At 42.5% G+C, this 22,913-nt stretch overlaps 1 protein-coding gene across 2 annotated transcripts; it reads right to left on the minus strand.

Moving 5' to 3' along the window:
- Window positions 1–331: 331 nt before the first annotated feature.
- Window positions 332–20,487, minus strand: ulk1b (unc-51 like autophagy activating kinase 1). 2 transcript variants are annotated; one of them, XM_047329631.1, is made up of 28 exons: window positions 20,314–20,487; window positions 19,766–20,222; window positions 18,519–18,611; window positions 18,081–18,122; window positions 16,081–16,113; window positions 15,046–15,082; window positions 13,744–13,917; window positions 12,173–12,246; window positions 11,566–11,667; window positions 10,793–10,851; window positions 10,126–10,208; window positions 9,720–9,770; window positions 9,497–9,588; window positions 9,157–9,322; window positions 8,942–8,993; window positions 8,682–8,768; window positions 7,986–8,129; window positions 7,722–7,873; window positions 6,654–6,913; window positions 6,348–6,553; window positions 6,011–6,132; window positions 5,703–5,828; window positions 5,095–5,282; window positions 4,695–4,879; window positions 4,023–4,141; window positions 3,756–3,913; window positions 3,429–3,564; window positions 332–2,879 (listed from the first exon to the last, which is right to left on the minus strand). In XM_047329631.1, the coding sequence occupies exons 2-28, from the start codon at window positions 19,853–19,855 to the stop codon at window positions 2,824–2,826; spliced, it is 3,087 nt and encodes a 1,028-aa protein (XP_047185587.1). In that variant the 5' UTR covers window positions 19,856–20,222; window positions 20,314–20,487; the 3' UTR covers window positions 332–2,823. The 2 variants fall into 2 exon arrangements, with proteins under 2 accessions (XP_047185587.1, XP_035465230.2); XM_035609337.2 differs by having other exon boundaries at window positions 8,942–8,996; window positions 20,314–20,486.
- Between the last annotated feature and the right edge of the window lie 2,426 nt (window positions 20,488–22,913).

Consider the following 22,913-nt stretch of genomic DNA (forward strand, 5'->3'; position numbering starts at 1 on the left):
TTATGTACTACAAAATCGCAGTATTGTGAAATATAGGTGGCTTGTAATGAATTGTGTAAAACAATGCTAAAACGCTGGTGTGTTCCTTTAAGTTAAGCGTGGTGTAAAGTCACTCATCTCCGGTCTAATAGGTCAGTGGGGGATAAAGATTTTACTTACCTGGTCACTTAAACGATACCACACAGCTACAGAAAACTACTGAGGTGATTTAAAACAAAACCAAAAACGTAACGGTAGTTGTTAAATTGAGAACTGAATTGAAAACAAAACCAATGTGAGCATGATCTTCTATAGGACAATGTGAAGCTACAGAGGAAACGCATCACTTTGAGACTTTTCCTTTCACTTTATTCATGTTGCAACTCTCAGACAGTAAAGGTTACACCACACACAGAGATGCTGCGATAGTGTCTGTCAGGGATATGACAGCATCAAAATGCTTTTGTGAAGGAAAGTGACAAGATGGAAGATCAGCAGGAGGCGTACTCTTTGGAAAATGTGCATGTGTGCCATGGTTCTGCTCTGATTCTCTCTCTCTCTATGCCTGCAGCGTCATAGATACAATAACAACAATAACTTAATTTACAATATTTACAGGTAATACAGAATAAGTGAAAAAAACTAAATTGCAAACATTCAGGTACGTTCTCTAGCAAACATACAGAGCGATTAAACCAAATGAAATTATAGATCGACTGTGGGAGTGCACATACCAAAGACTAATCTTCATGGTTAACATGCCATGGTTTGCTTTCACACGATACTTCGAACAGCAACCCTAGATGCTCAAGGACACTTCACCGTACTCTTTCGAACTCCTTCACAAATTATCTTTCTGCTGCCGACATCTTTTGGGACATTGTCACTCTATAGTACGCTGACTGAACAGAGCAGTATGTGTGGAGACTGATATAAGGAATGTTCGCTCAAAAAAAACAATCTCTAAACACACACAGAATGTAGAGCACTGTCAAAGACAACTTCAAACAAAAAGTTCTCTGACAAAAGGCCACAAATCAAATACATGTCATGTATATTCAAAGAAATCTTCACAAAGAAAAACCTTTCCACCGTTCTCTCTTCTGCTGAGTTATCTTCTATGCGCACACACATCTCTTTGAAAGCAACAAAAAGTATAAGTTGTCCTTTCCCATTGGGCCACACTTGAGGAGGATTAACGGTCCTGCCGGGATGTATGGCGAAGGTCAAGATCAACAATGCTCAAATATGTCAGGTAAAAAATAAACATTTTCAACTAGCACTCCAAATCAACACATCACTTTTTTTTTTAAATCAAACACAATCATCACCCACAGTCTACTCTGAAATAAAACAACACACTTGATGCAAATCTTTTTTCTTTCAGTGTAAAGCAAATTCTCCTTTCCTTCTTTCCCCCTTAAATAAATGTAAGGTTTCATAGCTTATACCATCTCTTTGTCAACATTCGCACATCTAACACACACAACCTTCGGACAGTAACTCTAACACCAAACTAAAAACGGCACTAAAGAATGGAAGTAGAAATCTTTAAATGAGAAAAATCTGTCCAGGGTATCTCCAGAAAGCATTTAGCAATGTTCCACTCGAGAATCGTTCTATACAGTACTTTAACAGTGCAAAAACATTCGGACCTTTTGTCCCGGGATCAGTCTAAGATTATATTTATGGTGTCTCTCTCCTGTCAGTGCTACATTCAAATTTGATTATACTGGTTAAACTCCATTAAAAAAACAAAAAACATAAAAAGACAGAATATGGAGATTACCACCGACAGCAACACCTAAGCTCCTGTATACCTGATGAATACACCTCAGGTTATTGCAGCATCTCCAACGTGACTGTGATCAGTTTCAGTCCCAGTTGAATTAAAAGCTAATGTCGTACATGTAGCAGTGTGGCAGAGTGTTCCCCCTGCCACTATTTAAAAAATAAAATACGTACAAAGTCATTCTTTCATCGAGGGGACTTGGTCTTTTGACTTTGAGCTAGTATAGAATCAATAAAGTGTCAAAAACAAGGATTTTTTTTTTCTTTCAAACCAACAAAAATACCCATAGTCAGTCTAAAATATAACAGAACGCAAAAACTACATTTTGGCCAGTCTGGTATAATAGTGCCTGTATGCATTTTCCGGCCACAAACTGTAATATTGCCGTAAAATACATCCCTTCAGCAAGCGAGTAACAATAACATAAAAGCAAGAAAGCACAAACCCAACAAATCAAACAAATGGTCGAGGACAGAGGCATGTGATTAGCACGATTCCTGGCCAATCCTGGATTTCATCAGCAAACGTCCATGTTGTAGGTGTACAGCAGAAAACTGTTCTTTCCCTCCAGCTACTGATTTTGGGAAAAACATAACAAATTTGATTGTAGCAGATTTTGAAGCAAGTCTATTTGACCTTCTTAAAATATTATGTGTTTATATCTATATACTTGACTACTTGGCAATGATCGCTCCTGCGTGTCTTACACCTCGTCAAGGGAACTACTTCTTGCAACAACAACAAAAAATGTCAGTACCAGGAGCAAAGTCCTTTCACATAGACACGACTGCAGACATTCGTTCACAGCTCAAACGCTTCATGGCCCAAGTTTAGTGTTAGGGGAGAAGTCACTGCCGCCGTCCAAAACTCGAACATGAATGTCAAGCCATTCAAAGAGCACAAACTCTGGAGGTTTGGGGAAGAGTGAAATCGTGTGTTTGGTTTTCTTGTGGAAACCGAAGCATTTCTCGCTGAGAAACCTTGTGATGTGGGGCCGTTAATTGGGTTTGTCGCCATCGTGACCACACTCTGAGAGAGGCCGTGTCCGACTCTCAAACACAGAGTCCCGACTGCAAAGCTGTGAGGCGGCGTTCGATGCACTCCTTACCTGCAGACACAGAGATAAAGGGAAGCACAAGTCATGTGCATGAGGACGTGCAGGTTAGCTGTGTAGAGTCTGTGTACATTAGCCCTGTGATACCTGCCCAGGCTGAAATATTAATTTTAACATCACCATATAGATCAGTGGTTGTCAACGTTTTTGAGTCGCAACCCAACCAACTAATAAGGCTGGCCCACACGGTGTCAGGTGTTTATTTTCATCATATTCTGCCACGCCATATTTCTGCGTTTGACTGTTTTGTCACTTTTAGAGCAAATGAGTCGCAAGGAACATGATGCACCCTGTGATCCTTTTTTTGTCTTCCCCTTAGATGCTAGGCAAGTTTCCCCATTCTAAAGCAGATTTTATTACTGGAGACATTTTGTGTAAAAACTATTTCCAGTTCGCGACATTGGTAAAGATAGAACATTTTGAAAAAAAAGAAAGTTAATAAAAAGCTAATTGTAACCATAGAAAATGAAGGAATGAATGTTGCTGGTGCCGAGTGGACACATCCCTGCTTTGTGTGAGATGACTTGACAAGACAAAACTTACATTTGCTAACACTGAGGATGTCGTCCTGTTCAGTGAGCAGCAGAGACAAGCCCTCCATCAGCAGCAGAGCTTTGTGGTAGCGCAGCACTGATGCTTCCCCCTGGTGGAACATCTCGTCCAGCGCAGCAGCCTGAACCTGAGATGACGACAGGATTTTAGCATTATGTTTCTGTGACCATAATGCGATAATTTGAGAGCAAATTCTTGGAGCCTGAGTTCAAAAAGGGAAATGAAGAGAGATAGGAAGGATGACTTTGCCATTCATGCACTTCAGTTAATAACTGGATGCTCACAGATCCAGTGTCTTCACATTTTCCTCATGCTTACCATCTGCACTGTGTGGCTAAACAGCAGCCGCTCTGCGGTGATGGAGGTGATTTGGTCCATTAGACGGTGCTTCCTGTCAAAGAAGCGCTCCAGACGTGTGCTGAGAGTGCGACAGGATGCCACGCTAGACTTGTACAGCTCGTTCAGCCTCTTCACTACTGTAAACGGACAGAAGATAAGACAAATTGAAATCAATGTGCTACAAAGGCACTCACTGTGACCTCTGCTGTAGTGAAACTCTCTTTCCAAGATGAAATGGGGTCATACCTTGTTTGACGGTAGCAGACGGGTAGAGTTTGCCCTGTTTCACTTGCTCCTTGGCTGTGTGTAAGGCAGTGGACAGGAGTTCTGCAGTCTTCAGGTAGAGAACAAGCTGTTCTGCATGGCTGAGGTCACAGAAATACAGAACACCGTCAAACATTAATACTCCACAGCCCACTACTCGGCTGACTGCATTTCAGTCAAGCCTGTTCCTGTTGACCTGGTGCAAATTTGCATTCAAACCTTGAAGAGAAAATATTTTGACAAAAAATTGAACATAACCGTGCACAGCAGTGCTTATCCTGTGTGCCAGCTGGTGCAGGACAATGAGAAAAAAAAAATTCACAGCACACATCGCCAGATTCACTACGTCCAGAGTGAATCTGATGAAGCGATAATCAAAAACGTGTTGTTCGCTCCTTCTGGGAATTTCTAAAATGTTTATCATATGAAGAGTGTGAATCCTGGCATCCTGGAATTTTTTTAATTTTCTTATTATACATCTGGACATGTTTCAGTCAAGACTCCAGTGTCGGCTTTGTACATGTGCTTATTGTCTGCTGAAAATCTGAATTTGCTCGAACACAGAACTGTTTTAATCCCTACGGCTGTTTTACATGGTGCACAGCCAGGAGACCCTTTCCATCCAAAGCAGTCACACTTGACATGGCTCCTTACCTCCACTCTCGGCTCAGTGAGCTTATCTGATCTGCTACCAGGCTCTGCTGCTGAAAGAGGGAGGGATGAGCAACGTCCCCCAGCTCCCCGACCACCGCGGCACCGCGGGCTCCGGCCACCTCCATCAGACAACGGGCAAAGTCCAACGTGAACCGCAGGCTCTGCACAGTGTCCGTGTGCTCCTGCTGCACTCACAGGACAGATGCAGGGAGGGAGTCAGACCGAGAGAGAAGGAGAGGGTAGAATTTCAAACAGAGGACACCAAGTCAACTACATTAATCTCTATTTTTTCTCCCAACTCCTCACTCCCTAGAGGAATTCTGGACAATCTTCAGTCAAAGTGATGACTCCTTTCTCTCTTACTCTCCAGAGCTATGGGGGGGGGGGGGCAGCATCTCACCTCCATCAGTGTCTCCTCAGGCAGCTCTGGAGCCTCAAAGGTCACGGGGCCTCCTCCCATGTTGGCTGTGATAGGATCAGTGAAACTGTACCGGGGACTAGAAGGAGCTTCAAAGCCGTCCAGATAGGCGCCTGTCTGGGGGTAACGGCTTGTGAGGGAGCCCGCGGGGCTGACCGATATAAACGAGCCTGCGGGAGTCAGAAAAAGACAAAAGTATGAAACATTTAAATCATTTGTTCATCAAATTACATTACTTTTCTCTTTTGAGCTTTTATAACAGCAGAATCAATGAGCAACTATAGATAAACAGATTGGACAAATAGTGTGTGGAGTATAGCCATGCTGCTTGTTAAGGTGAGAATGCTTTCCAATTATTGATCAAGCAGTTAAATTAATTTTTATTTCAATAAATATTCTAAGTAAGAATTACCAATTGGAAAATAGTTTGACAGGAAAATCACTCATGTGATTGTGTTATCACTTTTAATTCCCCATCATGGAAATATGACGTCAGAATAAAATACTAATGCAGATTTCCCACTTGCTGCAGAGGCGACACAGAGACAAATATCTTGTTGTGTAACTGTGTCAGGGTGAGCATGTGCTACCTGAGTATTTCCTCTGTCTGGAGGTTTGAGGTGGGGTGCTGCCGCTGGGAGGAGAGCCCACGGTGAAGATCACCTGTGCCGGGCTGCTGGATCCAGGTGCGAGGCCTACCCCACCACTGGGGGGCACTAGAGGACAGAGAAGGGCAATGATTGAGAGATGAAACTAATGTATTATTGGCTCTTATACCTGCGTAAAAGTCATTTTTACAGCCTGTAAATTGTATCTAAGAATCATACTGAGCCACTAATAAAAAAAAAACTAACTGCTTACAAACATCAGTAAATCCTGACCAACAGACTTTTCCTACCTGTTATTTCTATGGCTTTTTCAGAGGTCAGGTTCTCTGTGCTGCCTCGTTCACCCGCAGGTCCACCTGGTCCAAACGCAGCCATCAGCAGCATGTCAGACAGACGGCCGGCGCTCTGAGACCTGCGCCGGAGATGGGGACAAGGAGACACAGAGCAGAGAACACAAGACAAAATAAAGTTAGAAGAATCACAAAAACATCCTTGTACCCCACCACACAATCTGTATTTTTAAAGCTCCTCTGCTTGAGATTCCTAATCCTTACTAGCTTTGTCATTTTTGTAGCCCTGCTCCTCTTTGTATCTGTAGGGAAACAAAATGAGAAACAACAGTCTAACCTTCCAAAGCTCTTGGGATCATCATTCAGTCTGTAGATGCAGTGTGCAGGCTGGGCGGCCTGCGTGGGCGCCTGTTGTCTGGGCTCTCTGGGATCTGTCGGGGCAGTCCTGCTGCAAGGAGAGCCGATGACCAAGCCCTGCTGCGCGAGGAAGGTCACGAGGTTCGGAGAGCTGGGGGGCTTGGGGAAATCAAACGGCGGGATGGTCTGAGGAGAGAGAGAGAGTTGGAAATACATCACAGGTTAGTTTGAAGTGCTTGATAAGTTGTATTTCTGGTGCTGTGTTATCTCAACAGAGCGGTCTAACCCTGGAGGGGGAGCCCAGGATGGTGGGAAGGGGGCTGCGCTGCATCAGCTCACTCAGTCTGGGGGAAGAGTGTAAGGTACGGACGGCCATCAGGCCCGACGACGGGGCAACCACCGGGTCCGAATGCTGCTTCCTGATCTTCTGCCTGCCGCCACCACTGACGCACTCCAACAGACAGGGGGCGCTGTGGAGCCGTGTGCCGAGTCCTGTCGTCTGTGGGTGTTGCTGAGAAGTCGGTCGGGGCTCGATGTGATGAGGAGCTGCAACGGAATAGTGGGACAGAAGGAGGTCAGAATATATATAAATATATATTCTTCTTTTTTTTTGCTTTCAGACAGAAGGTGGCATCACAAAATAAGATGTCAGACATGACAAAACAACTAAAAATCTACCAAGAGATGGCAGATATGGTAGAGAAGTCCTGCCTGACTCCTCCATTGCCCTGCTGGCACTCACATCCACACAGCTAATGACCTGCGCCAGTGTGAGGCACAGAGGAGACGAGAGAGCGACTGGTGGTGAGAAGGAGAGAGTCTGTGTACGTGGGTGGTTGGTTCCTTCTCTCAACCCTGTTGACGACGTCTTTAAATAGCTTGTTTTGTCAAACCATCAGTTCCCAGCCTGAAAATACCTGATTACGATAAATCAAAATACCAAAAAAAAAAATAATCTTCATATACAAAGAGCTCAAACCAGGGACTGCTTAGCATTTCCTCTTTACAAATAAATTAAAGGATTAATTGATGCAGCGAGTGAATAGATGATTAAAAAGATGAGAAAGAAATAAAATTTGGAAAGTAATTTAGTAAAAGAAATTATTATTTTTATTTTTCTATCTTTTTCATGTGGATACTTTTATCTCTTCAGGTCTCTAAACTAATCAATTGGCTGACTAATTAATTTCCGACAGCTCCACTACAATAAAGCAAAAAAAACAAACAGTTAGTTACAAATTTGTCACTGTAACACATACAAGTTTTTATTCAGTTTGTAGGTAAAAGTTTGGACAAATCTGTGACCTGCATCTGCAAAAGTGGTATACAAAGTGAAGACTGGCCCCTGAACTACCTTGAGGTGAGAGCTGGAAAGCTCTGCCGCCTCCCAGCGAGATCGTGCGAGTGGTGGTGGTCACCGCTGCCTGCCCGTAGGGTGGTGAAGGTCCGGTCCGAGCGAAGGCCAACGAGCTTCCACTGTAGCAACGATGCACCGGTGTCGAGAGCCTAATAATGTCAAGCGCATGAGTCACTGCAGTCAGTTTAAGAAATGTAAATGCTAACACACATATCTGCGTTTGCAACAGTGGAACAGTGTGTGTTATTTGTGGATACGGACCGTGGTGAGCCATCCTGCTTGCTAGAATGGAGGTTCTGCTCCAAGCGCTGGTAGTTCTGGACCTGAGTGGGGACCGGGATGGGCGATGACTGACTGCGGTTTCCATGGTTACCGCCATAGTTACTTCCCGGCAACTCACTGGGCCTGTCGTCGCACAGTGAGAGGAACAGAGTGTGCCAAGGGAAACGGTTAGACAAGAGAGCAGAGGAGAGAGAATGTGTGTATGTGTGTGTGTGTGTGTGTGTTAAGTGTGAATTAGTATTCACTGTTGAAACATGTACAGCGTTCGTAATCTATGAACACTGTTTGTACGGATAACACGATCTGTAAATTAAATACTTTTTTTCTTTTAAATTTAAATTTTCTGCAGATAATTTGTATTTATAAAAACAATATATCTTAATACAGAGGAATCACTGAGATCTAATGTTACTTGGACGCCAGGGCCATTCTCAACGTACAATTTCCACCTCAAGAACGACAGAGAGCAACATAATTCACCCATACATAGCCTGCTAATATAAGATTTAGACATCTCAATAACATGGAATGAATGAATGAATTTAGTTGGTATCAGAGAATTTCATTAACTTCATTCTGCCATTAAATATTTCCATCTCTGATAGTGTCCCAGCCTCCGAACTACACAGCACCACATGCATGGCCACAACCAAACTTTGAGCCGTGTGCCATTACCTGACAGGACTGGGGGAGCCGCTGTAGGAAGGTGAGTGTGGTGGTGTTTTGACTTGACTGCAGAGACCAGCAGAAGCCAGAAGAGAGCTGGTTACAGTGGAGAAAAGAAACAGGAGACGCTGAATATTTACGGTGCCATGTCTTAAAAAGGAAAACAGAATATGAAATGGAATTGCTGAATATTAATTATTTCTAACGTATTCTGTAGTAGTGTTAACATGAATACATATCAGTGTATCATAATCATAGTTGCTTCTTACCCGCTGTTCATCAGGCTGTCCTGCAGCACTTTACTCTCACATGTCAGCTCACCTGCTGGAAAACCAGAAACATTAACCACAACGACAAAAATTCAAAGAAGTCAAACGTATTATTTCTTAATTATTGTACACTATATTCAATGGATAAGAAGCATAAAGCACAGCGTCAAAGAATAATAACAGACTGCATTTCTAGATACTGCAAGTTTTCTTACTGGTGAAGTGAGGAGGCACCATGACAAAGTCGTCGGTGTCACAGGAGGAGGAGTTCTTGCTGCTGCCGCCCCCTCCGGACGAGTCCTTGAGGAGAAAACCGGCAGCCTCCTGGGTCGGGGAGGCCAGAGCTTTGGCACGCAAATGCTGAACCTCAGCGAGAGACTGCTGCAGGGACGCAGAGAAGGAGAGTCGCAGATAAACACAAGAAGAGAAGCACAACAGGAAGGACAAAAGAGGAAACACTGAGGGAAGGGGCCGAGCAGCTATTGACTCAGTTGGCTTCTTTGACTGCACATTAAAAGCAAAGCCTTTTTATATTCAAAAATAATAAACACAAACCGGTGGTGATGCGAGATGAGAGGTGGAGGAGCTGCTACAGGAGCTGGCTGACGCGGAGCTTGGGAAGCAGGTCATGGTCACAGGAGGAGTTGCTGCAGCAAAAAAAAGAAACATTTTTGTTGGAAAACTTAAGGGTACACAGAAAAACTGAATGTAAACAGTTTTTCTGTGTGTTTCTTCGTACATGAAGAAGTGCTCAGATGTATTTTCTATTCTTACTTACTCTTTTTCATTGATGAGCTCGCCTCCAGGAAAGGATGACAGAAAAACTCATCTGCCAACAACACAAGAAGAAATGTGATCAGAAGGAAGCGGTGGGAAGGAGCGTCATTGACTCAATACAGAATTTACACAACCCATCACCTCTTGTGCAGACAGACAGACACGCACAGTCTTCGTCTTCTCTGTGGGTGTTGTTTCATAATCTAACACGTCTGTACTAAATGAAAACGCCACATTCAGAGGAACATTTTGTCACGTCTGTTGCCTGCGCAACGCAACTAGATAACATTCTACTAAAAAAAATTACATCAAACCATCAGGTTATCAGTGTAAGTCTGCATCGACACCACAGAGTCTACTGTGTTAGTCATTTTACTGTAACGTCTCTTAATGTGATGTTCACTAACCAAAGTCCATGCGGTCCTTGTGGTTGCGCTGCAGCAGACCCAGCAGCAGATGTCTCAGGTGACTTGACGTCTCTCTGGGGATGCTGCAAACAAACAATACAAATTTACAAAAGTTTGCTGCTGTGCAGAAGAAGAAAAAAAGACGATCTCATGGGAATCTCTTAGGGTCACATAATATGAAACCTGCTATTGTAGATAAAACAACTATAAACTCGCCATCTGCAACTTCAACCTATTTCTGCGGCTGTCAAAATTCCTGAACACAGGACTCGGGAGGCAGCTTGGATCAACTGAAAGTTCAAAACAAACGAGGAGACTGTGCTGTAAAAGAGTGAGTTGTTGGTGGGTTTTTTCCGGGGGCTTGTCATCTCCGACAATGTTGTAAACTAAGTGCTGTGGGAACACCCCAGATGGCCGTGACTGGTAGCAACTTTCTAGAAGGTGAGATTCCCATCGCACTGTAGTGACACCAACACATAGTCAAAGATAACAGGGTGTGTTTGGAGAGGTTGGGCCGGAGCTTCACTTTTCTTTATTCTATTCTGAAATATAATCATGTCTTAGGATCACGCAGATTAGCAGATTTACTTCAGTGAATTCCCAGTCTTTTACCATGTGTTGGTAACATGAAAAATAACCATGCTGTCATCTCAGTGTAACTTCTTACTTGGGGCTGAGATTCTTGTTTTTTTCATAGAACAGCCGGAGGTCCTGGGGACTGCTGGCCTGAAGATGGCAAAGGGTAAGAGAGAAGGTTGACAACATGTAAATTAATGTTTTATTGTATAAAAGGACAATAAAACTTTAAGAAATTGAATTTAAATTCAGATTGAAGCTTGAATGATTTAAGATGGGATTTAAAAGCAATGACAGATCTGACAGATCTAATATAATACACACATATTACATATACAATTTTTTTTAAATGAATTTATAAATCTAATTGACATGAAAACAAACAGGAAGTGACTGAAGGGAGGAATTGGTGTCATGTGATTATGTTTTTCTTGAACCACCGATATGTCTGCAATGTAAGTGTCAGCATATGACAGTTGCATAATGTCCTAGTGCAGTAACAGTATCAGTATGTTGCCAACACATACACAGATGCCAGAAAAGATGTTTTTGTTTTTTTTAAATGCCTGTGATTGAGGCAAAGAATAAAGCTCCACGGGAAGCGTCTGAAATGCTGCTGAGCTGGTTTAGATATAAGTTTGACGGAAGTTTCATCTTTCATCTGCCTTTCAAGCTGCCTGGTTTTCAGGTTTCTCCTCATCCATCACATGATCTTGAGACAGGAGATGTTTTGTTTACTTCCAAAACACAAGGGTTGAAAGTGAACAAAAGGTCATACTGAGAAAAACATGCATAATTTACACAAATGCAAAGAAAAAAGAAAAGAAAAAATTAGCATACAACCAATGAAACTAGTGTGTTTACCTGAAAAGGAGCCTTTCCTGTCAGGCACTGAAACAAAATGGTCCCTATACTCCACAAGTCGGCCTTGGCATCATAGTTCTGGGACATTATGACCTCAGGAGCCTGGTGAGGGAGAAAACAATATCTGATGAACATTCAAAAAGATGATTGAGTTCTCATTATTACTGTACTGGACAGTTTTTAGAGATTGGGTTCAGCTGCCACTGTAAAATGTAGCCGTTTCACACAAAGAATAATGACAGAATCTGTCTTTTGCACCATCAAGTAGGGCTGGCCCTAATGCGGATGATCAACATCCTCACTATGACCTCACTATGTAAAGTGCCTTGAGACAATGTATGTTGTGATGTATGTATGCGCTATACAAATAAAATTGAATTTAATTGACCAGACAAATCTCAGAAATCACAAAACATCCTTTATTCCTAAAATAAAAATTAAGAAAAGTTCCCATTTGTCCATGATGGACCAGTTAACTTTTAGTATGAATACACAGAAGGCATTAAATCTGAATTTTCTTTGGTTTATCAACCAGCTGACACATTTCCGTATGCTAGCAATTATTTTTTTTCCTGATTATGTAAAAAACCTACAAAATGGTGTTTACCATGTACATGGGGGACCCGCAGAGCGTCGCCGCCATCATGTTATTCTGAAGGTACCTGGCGAAGCCAAAGTCCGCTGCAGAGAGACATAGAAGGGGAGGGGGCAGGAGGGGAGGTGGAGGATACAGAACAAGCAAAGGCAGAAGATGAATGAGTTATCATTTGGTGCTCGGAGCAAATGCAGATTTATCTCCTTACGGAAAAGGTTCAGATCCTGAGGACCATCACAAAGTGATCGTATAAGAGTAAAACCGAAAAGACCTTTTCAAAGAAGAACTGCAGATGGCTGCAAAAAATAAGTCTGAAGCTATGAAAAAAGTCATTATTGTCAGCTACAGGTTCCCAGCCCAATGGTCTATTTATTAACTTATTTATTTTATTCTGCCGATACTTAAATGTCTATGAAAGGCTCACATCAGCCAATACTATCAGCTAATCGACATATCGGTCGGGCTCTAAAAACTCTACATTCTATTACTCTCCCAGTGATATCTTAAATCTGCGATTAGCGGTAAAATGAAAACGCAGTGTCATCACACTGGAGCTCACCCACCCGGGTCCTATGGTTTAGTAAAAATATTTACAAACCCATAAATGCCTCAGGACAAGTTTTCTCTACAGCAGAGAAAATGTATTCTTCACTTACAGATAATAAATTCAAAGACAAACTCTAAAGGTTACCTAATGTCCTTAAGCCCCGGCACACTGCCAATTAAACAAGTCAACAAATCATTTTTAGTAACTCCCCTCATACATCACCGTTGATGTGCGTGTGCTTGTGTGTCTGTACCTGACATCCGTGTAGGTACAAATGTGTGTGTGTATCAATGTGTGTGTTTGACTGAGCAGGTTTTTCGTGGAGTCATGAGGATTACACCACTCTGCTCTGACTGGGACCGACACCAGCCTCAGACTTCACTCCCGCCGGGCAGCCGATTCTCTCCAGATGAAACGGAGAATTAACAGGCTTACGGATTAGCAGAATTTCCAAGCACACACACTCGCTCCTCTGTACTCACTCGTGACACTTTTTCAATGTGGCGATTAATTGTCGCTACACAAATATCATCATATAAGATCAGCCCAGTGAAGCTCAAATACATAAATCATGTATCTGTGAATAGGTTTTTGTCTTTATTGGTATTTTTTGTGCTCTATCAGAAGAAGACTACAAACACTGCTGAGGTAAAAGAAGTAAAAATCATCTATATGAATCATCTAATAAGATTAGTTTTATAATCTTAGTGGAATTAATTACCTCGGGAAAATCATTATTAGGTCCCCGTTGCAATAAAAGTGCTGTTAGGAGCTTCATTATGCTGTAGGGATTTTCATATTGAGCGTCATGAAATTCAATTAGTCTTTGCTCCTGTAGTAGGCTTCTGGTGCTTTACCATTAAATCCCAATATACACCCACATACTGTGTGGTCACACATCTGAAATGGGATTCATTTTTACCGTCTTTATTTGCATTTTGCATATACTTAACAGATGTGCGACAAATGTTTCATGTTTAGAGCAAGCGGTGCTGCAGTTTAAGATCTGTTCTGATGTTAAAAATCTCAAACCTACCGATCTTGATGCAGGTGTTGTTGGAGTGCGACTTGCGTCCCTGCGGGTAGGAGAGCAGAATGTTCTGGGGTTTCAGGTCCCTGTGGATTATGCCTTTGGCCTGCAGGACCCTCATGGCCCCTGCAATTTGCTGCAGGAAAACCCGAATGGTGTCCTCGCTCAGCGTGCCTTTGGCTGCGGAGAAACCAGAGGTGAACGAATAGAAAACAAATTAAAACAAAGCTGGTGCATTACAACAGGGATACAATACACAAAGTTAAGTACACATGTCAAGGTATATGAGACAGATATGGACTTTGGAATGGAACCTTTTCTAAATTCTCAAATTTCAACAAAGCACACATTCTCCTAACAGAGCTTCAGTTCATGTGTAAATAAAGCATCTAATTTTATTGCTAACATTTCAGTTAAAATATTGGTGATCTGATCTCGGACCTCTCCTGTCACATTCTCCCTCCAATCCTCTCCCTCGTCTTACAGTGGTACAGTGTGGTTCTGTGTGTCCCTAGTCTTGCATATTTCTCTCCTGCCTTCCAACAGAGTGTCAAAGCCCTCAGGCTTGACTTGGGCCAGGAAAAAGTTAAGAATTCCTTGACCACAGTGGACAGTGAATCCAAAGCCATGTGTGCAAGGACCTCCGGCAGACGAAGCATGTGCACATGGAGGTACGCACGAAGGCCGACATCAGACTTTCCTCCCAGTTTGTTAGCTTAGTGTCGACTCATTTGAAAGGGGGCGGTGTCCTCACAAACTGTGCGTGTGATGCATGAAGACAGGAGAAAACCTCGGGGAAGTTTTGCTGTGGGTTTTATTACACTGTATGTCAAAGTCTATTTTCAGCCCGAGGTGCTGTAAGTTCCTGTATCCTTTACTAAAGCTCCAAATCTGTTTGTGCCGTTGGGTTGCTGCTTTCTGCGGTCACACAGGAAGCCTAAAAGACAACGTTGTGACTTGGCAGCCTTGCGGCATATACTTTATTACGTATACTCTTTAAATCTTCTTGGAAAATTGAAGAGAACTAAAAAACTTGACGATTAAGAAGAAGAATCGTTCTTTCAAAGTTTTCCAACTTTGAAAGCCAGTAGCAAAGTTGCTGAGCAAGGTTCCCTGTCAAAACAAACACTCACACAGCAATATATAATATTTCAAACACCAAATATTCACCTAGTTTGCATGAAAACATTCATAACCTTGGTTTTTAAGGGAGAGATTCTGTTTCATCAAGCAACACGGATGACATTTTACCATCAGTTCAATGGATTCTTCCACTGAAAAGCACTTTAGATGAATTGTTTCACTTACAGTGCAAGTAGTCAGCAAGGTCACCCCCATTGCAGTACTGGGATTAGAAAGAGAGAGAGAGAGATAGTAACAGAAACGGAGGAAGAAGGAGATGAAAAAGAATCACATTAGGAAACACAGATAACAATGAAGCCTGATGTGTAACTATAGGTAAGTGTTTGACATCACCCAATCTCACAAAGTGTGATTTGCTGAAGAGTTCACATTTAACAGATTCATAAACTTGCTCTTTTTTTCCAGCATTATAAATATGAATGAACCCAGGAAAGGACGGAGTGTGATGTGACAGGAGTGGCTCTGAAAGCCTGCCTGGCAAGTCATTTCCTTTTCTAAGGTGCAGCGATAACCACAAAACAATGACGATAATAATAAATGGGATGAGTTGGAGAAATTAATCTGCTGTTCCCTTAAAGCTTTTATTTTTATCTGTGAATGTTACGTGTATTCCCTCACACAGACACAATATTTACCAAGTTCATGTCCCAGTTTCACTGCCGTTATTTCCTGTTCACTTGCTGTTTATTTTACTTTAATAACTTAACTTGGACCCAAAGAAGACTCCACCAGAGGATGTGAATTAAAAAAATAAACAGATTGAAAGAACTAGGGTGGGAATAATCTTAACAAAATGTCATGGTGCAACATCTGATTTGAAGAACTAAAACATGACCATCAAGGCCCCCTGTGCCTTGCCATAAAGATCAATATGTCAACATGATTTTGGGCATTTAACATGGCTCATCTTGAATGTTACTGTTAAATCTAAGTTCTTCTGTTGTTTACTGACAAAAACGTTTTGTTTTTTTTAAGCCCAAAGGCCAGAGTAGTTCACAAATGTTGTTTCCTGTCTGGCTTTTCATCAGGGAGATGGAATAAGGCCAAAAGAAAAAGCGATTTGGATGCTGACTGATGGCTATTTGCCCTTGTCGCCTGAGGACACAGCTAATTATAGCCCAGGCCCTGTCCGGGCTGCCCTGCAAAGCAGAGACAATACGGCGCTCGGAAAACAAAGGCAAACATCACAGCAATGCTTACCTCCATTACCAGGTACACTGAGCTTGCAGTTTCCTAAAGAGAGGAAAGATAAGAGTGGGCGTAAACAAACAGATGTCCGTGACAGGCAAAGGAAGGACCAGGAGGTGCTGGGCCTCTTCGGTCGTGTCCAAGCAAACTAAAGCTGGTGATTTGTATCGGAGAGAGAAGCAACAGTCTAAAGGGGTTGCGGGGAAAATTGAGCATCAGAGATATTGGGGGAAAAGAGTAGAAACACAGCTGTTGCTAACCAAAGCTATCCAAGTAATAATATCCAAGTAAAATAATGCTCCTTGCATGAGAGCAGATTAAACCGTAGAATCCTTTAATGACAAATGTGACAACAACACAAAGTTCTACATTCACACTGAGCCAAAAACAATTAGGGAATCAGAGCAGTTGGCGCGGCTGTCAACAGCATCATCGACACAAATGGGCGAATCAGTGAGAGGGCGAGTGAGAGACAGTGAGAATTACTGTAAAATGCTAACTCATGAAGCTCCCACCAACAAACAGTACAGTACAGAACTTGGGAAAACTTGGTATTGCACATCTGAGGTATCAGCGACTCTTCTTACATCTGTTATTTACTCTCTCTGCCAGACAAGCCGTCTGTAACTGCAGCCGGCTCGGGCCTCCCTCTCTTATCACATGGCAACAGATGACTGTGGCCTGACCTCAACTCAGTATCTGGTTGAATCCACCAGCCGGAGGAACAGATCGTTTAGTTCAGCTGCATCAGGCTTACTTTAAGTTGGTGGTCTTTGGGTTTTTATTGCAGATGGGACAGCTCAGACCGTCCCCGATGCCCTGAGAGACAGACCACTGTGAGTGGGTATAAAGATCCTAGCTTATGGCATATAAGGGGTCCTTGTATGGGCAACAACATGATCAGTAGTTGTAAATAGTTTTCTTTAAGATACTCATGAAGAGTTCTGGGTCAAAGCAGGGTTAATCCATTCATTCATTCATCGTCTACCGCTTTATCCATTTAAGGGCCAATCTGGGAAACCTACAATATCTGCTCTCCACCAGAATTAATATGCAGTTATCAAAAATGAGATATCAAATGGGAAAGTAAGACCACAATATTTAAGTTTAAGTTATAATAAGATGGAGTTGGATTGCATTTGCATTCCTGCAACATATGATACAAGTGTTCTAAAGCCTAACAAAGGCATTTTTTCATTGGAGTTTCTCCTATAAGCAGAACATCCCCCACCTAGCATTGAACTACTGCAGTTCTCTCAGATGTGACGATGAGCACAACCTGTGCATTACATGTTTTTGAGCAGATGGCAGAGTGTCTGTCGTGGACTAAAAAGACAAAAGAAGCACCTGGTGAGTTAAAAAAAAGGTATTTGTGTGGGGGCAGGGGGCTGTGCTATCTTAACGGTCTGGTTGGGGGTGCCACAGTGAGCTTCAGACTGGTTACTAGGCTACAGGCAGGAACGTCGCTTGTGACTGTGGATTCACGTTATGTTCTGGATTCTTCTGTGTTTGTGTCTGTGCCCTGTTTTAAACACCTTATGTGCACCCTATGCACCTGACTTCTTCCATGAAAAGGGAAACAAACACTCGAGCAGGATTGCCTGAGGCGAAGACACTACACCTTCCAGAAAGCCCTCATCGAGGAGACTGACAAGAACAGGCCATGTGACCGTAGACAGGATGTAAACACGGGGAAATGATGACAGACCCCAACCTGACACGAAGGCTGAAGTATTTACTGAAACTTCACAAGGATTTGCTGTACACGCAAAGGCCTCACTTAATAAGCAGGCAAAACAAAACTATTCAAGCTGCATGAGACAGAAGTGGGTCATGTGACAGACAGACACATCGTGACATCCAACAAAAACAAACCCATTTGCTCGACTTCATGAGCACAGACTGTTGGGGGAAAACTGGGACAATAAAAGGAGTGATAATTACATTTGTACACATGAGCCTGTTCCTGTCATAATCTAGATGTTAGGTGTTGCGAGTGTGGCATAGCATACCTGAAAGTCCAGTAATGCGACAATGTTTTCATGTTTCAGCTCCTGCAGAAATGACAAGAAAATCAACGCTTGCTTCATTCTTTACAGAGGTGTCCAGTTGTGCAGTCTCCCACATTGTAGCTGGGAAACTTTACTGTCCATTTACTTTCACAATGACATCAAGGATATTATCATGTTGAGATTATCACTGCTCATATTTCTCTCAAACACGTGGCACCTCTCCAGCGCTAGCTACTGAAACATTAAGAACAACAAAAAATATGGTATTACCACACCAACAGCCAAATGTGTGTGTAATAAACACACATTGTGTTCATAGTTGTGTGAGTTGTGTTCATAATAATAATGTTTTACATATTTATACAAAACCACAAACTGGAAACCAGGCAACTCTTGGCTTAAGAGTAAAAATATATTTTTTTAGAGGTTCTGACTTACCTTGAGTATTTTAATCTCTTTCCCCAACAGTGTCTGGGATTTGGCCAGGTTCTTCTTGTTAATGCATTTTACCGCCACCTCCCAGTCGTGTTTCTGGAAGCACACAAAACTTTTTTGGGTGGATGAATCTGATTTAATTCACAGTATGGGTTACTCCATGCCTTTGCTTGGTAAATGTATCATTGCACAAAGTAGAAATGACAGCATATGTGTACAGCATTGTTTTTTTTCTTGGCATCATTTATTGATCAAAATGAGGGATTTCCACCACATCTAATATAGTTGGATATTTAAAGTATTACTCTCAAGCCCATGTCATTTAAAACAAAAGCTCAAAGCTTATTCTATTGATGTTGTCTTTAAACATCCTTTATTGTCTTAATATGTTCTGATTCTAAGCTTCTGATCCACTAAGATGTAAAGCACCTTGAGGAGCGTTCTATGCTGATAAAAAAGTGCTATATAAATAAAGTTTATTGTGATATGCCCCTGGTTACAACAAGGCGGTTTTGCAGAGCTGCCTGTGAGTCTTGACTTAAACATTTCCTACAGTCCTAATGTGCTTTTTATTTCACCTTACAGCCTGCTTGAATGTATTATTTATATCATGCACGTACTGCAAATATGTGTCATTAGACGCCATTGTCCTCAATTATGGATGACATGCATCCTTATGCATATGTACTAAAAGATGCTACAGGCCTGCAACCCCCCCCCACCACACACACTGCCTCGAACATATTAGCAGATATTAGCAGTGTGTAATGACATAACTATAAAGCAGTTATGAGTTCATACTCTTGCAGGACATGCTTTAACATGTCCATCAATGGCCTCAGTCACTGTGTGGAGCCTGCTGGTGGAAAACAATACACGTCTGCTGGCCTATATTTGAATATGCACCATCTGCATTATACTCCTGCTGCAAAGACCCGGACATGGTGACAATCGTGCATTGAGAAAATATCGTTTTTTAAAAAAAAAAATGGATTAAATGTGTTTTTAAGGCCTTTTCATCCTCTTAGCTGCCTGTTTGTTTTCGTGTCAAGGGACCGCCTGTGTGCTCCCGGGCCTCTTAAGGCCGTACGACGAAAACAAACGCACCAGCTGGGCGAACGGAGGCGACGCACGTCAAGACGACACCGGACAAAACCAGTCGATTGATTCTAAGTCTACAATAGACACCATTAGTTATTATTAACAGATGCAGCGACATTAGTGGCCGGGACCGGGGAGTAAGAACTGACCTCTCGGTGTCTCCCCTTGAAGACGACGGCGAACGCGCCGTGTCCGATCAGGTCCTTGCGACTGAACTCGAATTTGCCCACCGTCTCCATCTTGTGCCCCGGCGAGTGTCGCTCGTGTTCCCACTAAGACGCGGGCGAGTGGCCCGGTGGCCTCAGGTCGCCCTCCGCGTTGGCGACACGAGCTCCTTTCATCCCTTTGAAGCCGGGGCAGCGGCGGGCGCGTTCGCCTCCTCGGTCACTGTGCCGTGCTGACAACGCGCCGGCCTCTGCTCGCATGTTCGCCGGGGGAACACAAAGTTCGGGAGTTTGTAAACTCCTAGCGAAGCCGCGTCGTCGGCGTCGTCGTCATCTCCATCTCTTGGCAACCAGCACGAAGTTAGCTTGACTTCGATCAACAACCACAGACGGGAACGCGGGGAGCCTCGCGCTGCTGGTGCAGCTGCCGTTGACGTGCCACCTTAAAAAAAAAAAAAAAAAAAAAAAAAAGCAGCTCGCTGCGTTTTTTTATTTGTTGTTTTTTTTGTTTATATACAAGAAGATGTCCTCACTTCCACTGGCCCGAGGCAATACGACGAGAAACTTGACCGAAATAAATGAAATGAAGTTAACGTCGTCCAACAAGCGGCGAATGAGCTCCGTCACCGCGTGAAACGAGCACAGCTGACTCGCCAAAAGTCACAATCGATGGTCCCCAACACAACAGACGGCGTCACAGCCCCTGCGACGAGTGCGCATGCGCGGGGCTGTTCCAGCTGTGGACATTTGACGTCAGCGCCTTCAGCAGCGTGTCACCAAAATAAAAGCCTTTTTTTGGGGGGGGGTTGTTTTGTTTTGGTCAAATTCGTATTGTAATATAATATAATATAATATTTTTATTTATATAGCACCTTTCAGAGGTACCCTCACAAAGTGCTTTCACAAAAACATACAAATCACAGACAATTCAAATCAGCAATTCCAACAATAGTGCGGTTTTCAGCTCACATATCTGGATAAAAACAACAATGACGATATAACAAGACAACATCACAAACAAGCAAGTCTATAGGAATGGGTTTTTAAAAGCGACTTAAAAGAAGGCACAGACTCTGGTCGAATTAATATTGTCATGTCTTAATGTTGATGACGTGACGCAATGCAACAAGTGGAGTGGAGATTAAATTATTCGACAATCGAATAAGTTCGACAATATGAGACAAACGTGGGGACAAAATAATCTCAATCTCACCTCAAAACCTGTCACAGGGTGTGAGGACAGATGGATGGAAAGAGGGGGAGAGAAGGGGAGAGAGACCTGGAACAATAGTGTAACCTTTGTCAGACTGTTTCTTATTATATACAATAATAACTGTGACACTTAAAGAAGTAATGATGTCAACAGTTAATTATAGTAGTGGTAATAATATTAATAATAGAAGTTGATCTGGATTCTTCAGCTATGAGTCAGAGATACCAGTAGGACACAGGAGACAGAAAACTTTATTTTATCTCTCTAACCATGTAATGAAAAAAAAATGAAACAATTTCCACAGATTCTGTTCAAAGTAGGCCAGTGTAGAATATAACCACCACACTAATTGTTTCGTTTAGAATGAGAGGGAATAATACCAGATTCCCTTGACTGAAGCAAAGGGTGACCTCAACGGTTCATTTGCATTCGGCTCACCACTAGGTGGAGAGATAGACAATCATAATCTCCTCATTATCATCATCATCATCATCATCATCATCAGCATCATCATCATCAGCGGTTGTGGAGGGGAGGTTTCCAGAGGAAAATCCGTATCTGGTGTGTGTAACATTGAGTGGTGATGGAATAACTGAAGCCCTTCAAAGTGAGACAGAGGTGGCCAACAGAGCTGCTGCTGCCACACAGGGTTCAGGCCCACATGGAGAATTATGACTGTCATTAAAAAGCATAATAATAAGATCACTACAATCTGTGAAATAACACACCCAGTGCAATCAAGGAAAAACCTATAAAAGACAGACTTTACCATCCATTCATTTACTTCTTTTTTTATAGATCAGGTTGGAAATAGTTTATTTTGTGTTCCAGCTCTAGTGTCACTGCTCCCCCATGATTAAATAATAAGATTTATGTTTTTGCGTCTTTACAGCCTTTTTTAATTCTCCCCCTTGGTATTGACCAGAGACACATTGACCTACTTAGGATTTCTTTGGGCCCAGTAGTGTTTTCTACTCCTCATTTATCATGATAGCGGTAATGTAAGTATAGGTTTTGGGCTGAGCCTCAAGCACACCTGAGATCTCTATGACTGCAAATCATGTGTTTGCCCCCCCCCCCCCCCCGCCCGTTCAATGTGCACGTCCCTTATCATGACCTCCGAATTGGAGATAGATGACAATGACACACTTTTAACTGTGTGGTTCTTTAAGAGTTAAATGAGGAACATTCAATGAGAGGCTAAATCTAATGATATGGTATTTTTCTTTCTGCTTGGTTGGTGGAGTTGATGCATTTCTGACGACCACAGCGTCCTCAGTGGTTGTGTAAGATGAATTGTTGTCTTTGGGAGGAGACTTTCTCGAGTCAGGTGCAGGTGATAAAAGTGTAATTTAACACGACAAACCACAGCGAAAAGAGTCTGATGTGAATTCATGACACGACATTTTCACTTATTCAGGACAGGTACGCACAGAAAGGACAACGCTTCCACCAGCACTTCTCAGCACTAACATTGTGAAATATTTCCAAATGTGTATCTTGACTGTGGACGTGACAGATTTATCCAAACATACAGCACGAGGTTGTTTGTCTGTGAAGAAGATAATGGATTGGTATTTAGCACACGTACTGTATATTGAACCACCAGAGGAGGGAAGTAGAGGACTGCAAAAGAGACCATGTCCATGTGTCACTGTATTCACTGGTGTGAAAACATCAAGGAAAAACCAACAACTCAAATCGTTTTTTCATCCTTCCAGCTGTGCTATCTTACCCTTTGGATATTGGTTTCCCTTAAAAATACGCAATAACATCATGACAACATTCATTCATTAAATGACGTGTAAACGGTGACAGCATCGTGGAATAAATGACACCTGGAAACATTGTCTGAAGTTATTGAAAGATCTTTTGAGAAGTTGAGCGCGAGAACATCCCCACTCTCAAGTCTGATAACAA

Source organism: Scophthalmus maximus, chromosome 20, assembly GCF_022379125.1.
Source record: "Scophthalmus maximus strain ysfricsl-2021 chromosome 20, ASM2237912v1, whole genome shotgun sequence".
NCBI classification, from domain to species: domain Eukaryota; kingdom Metazoa; phylum Chordata; class Actinopteri; order Pleuronectiformes; family Scophthalmidae; genus Scophthalmus; species Scophthalmus maximus.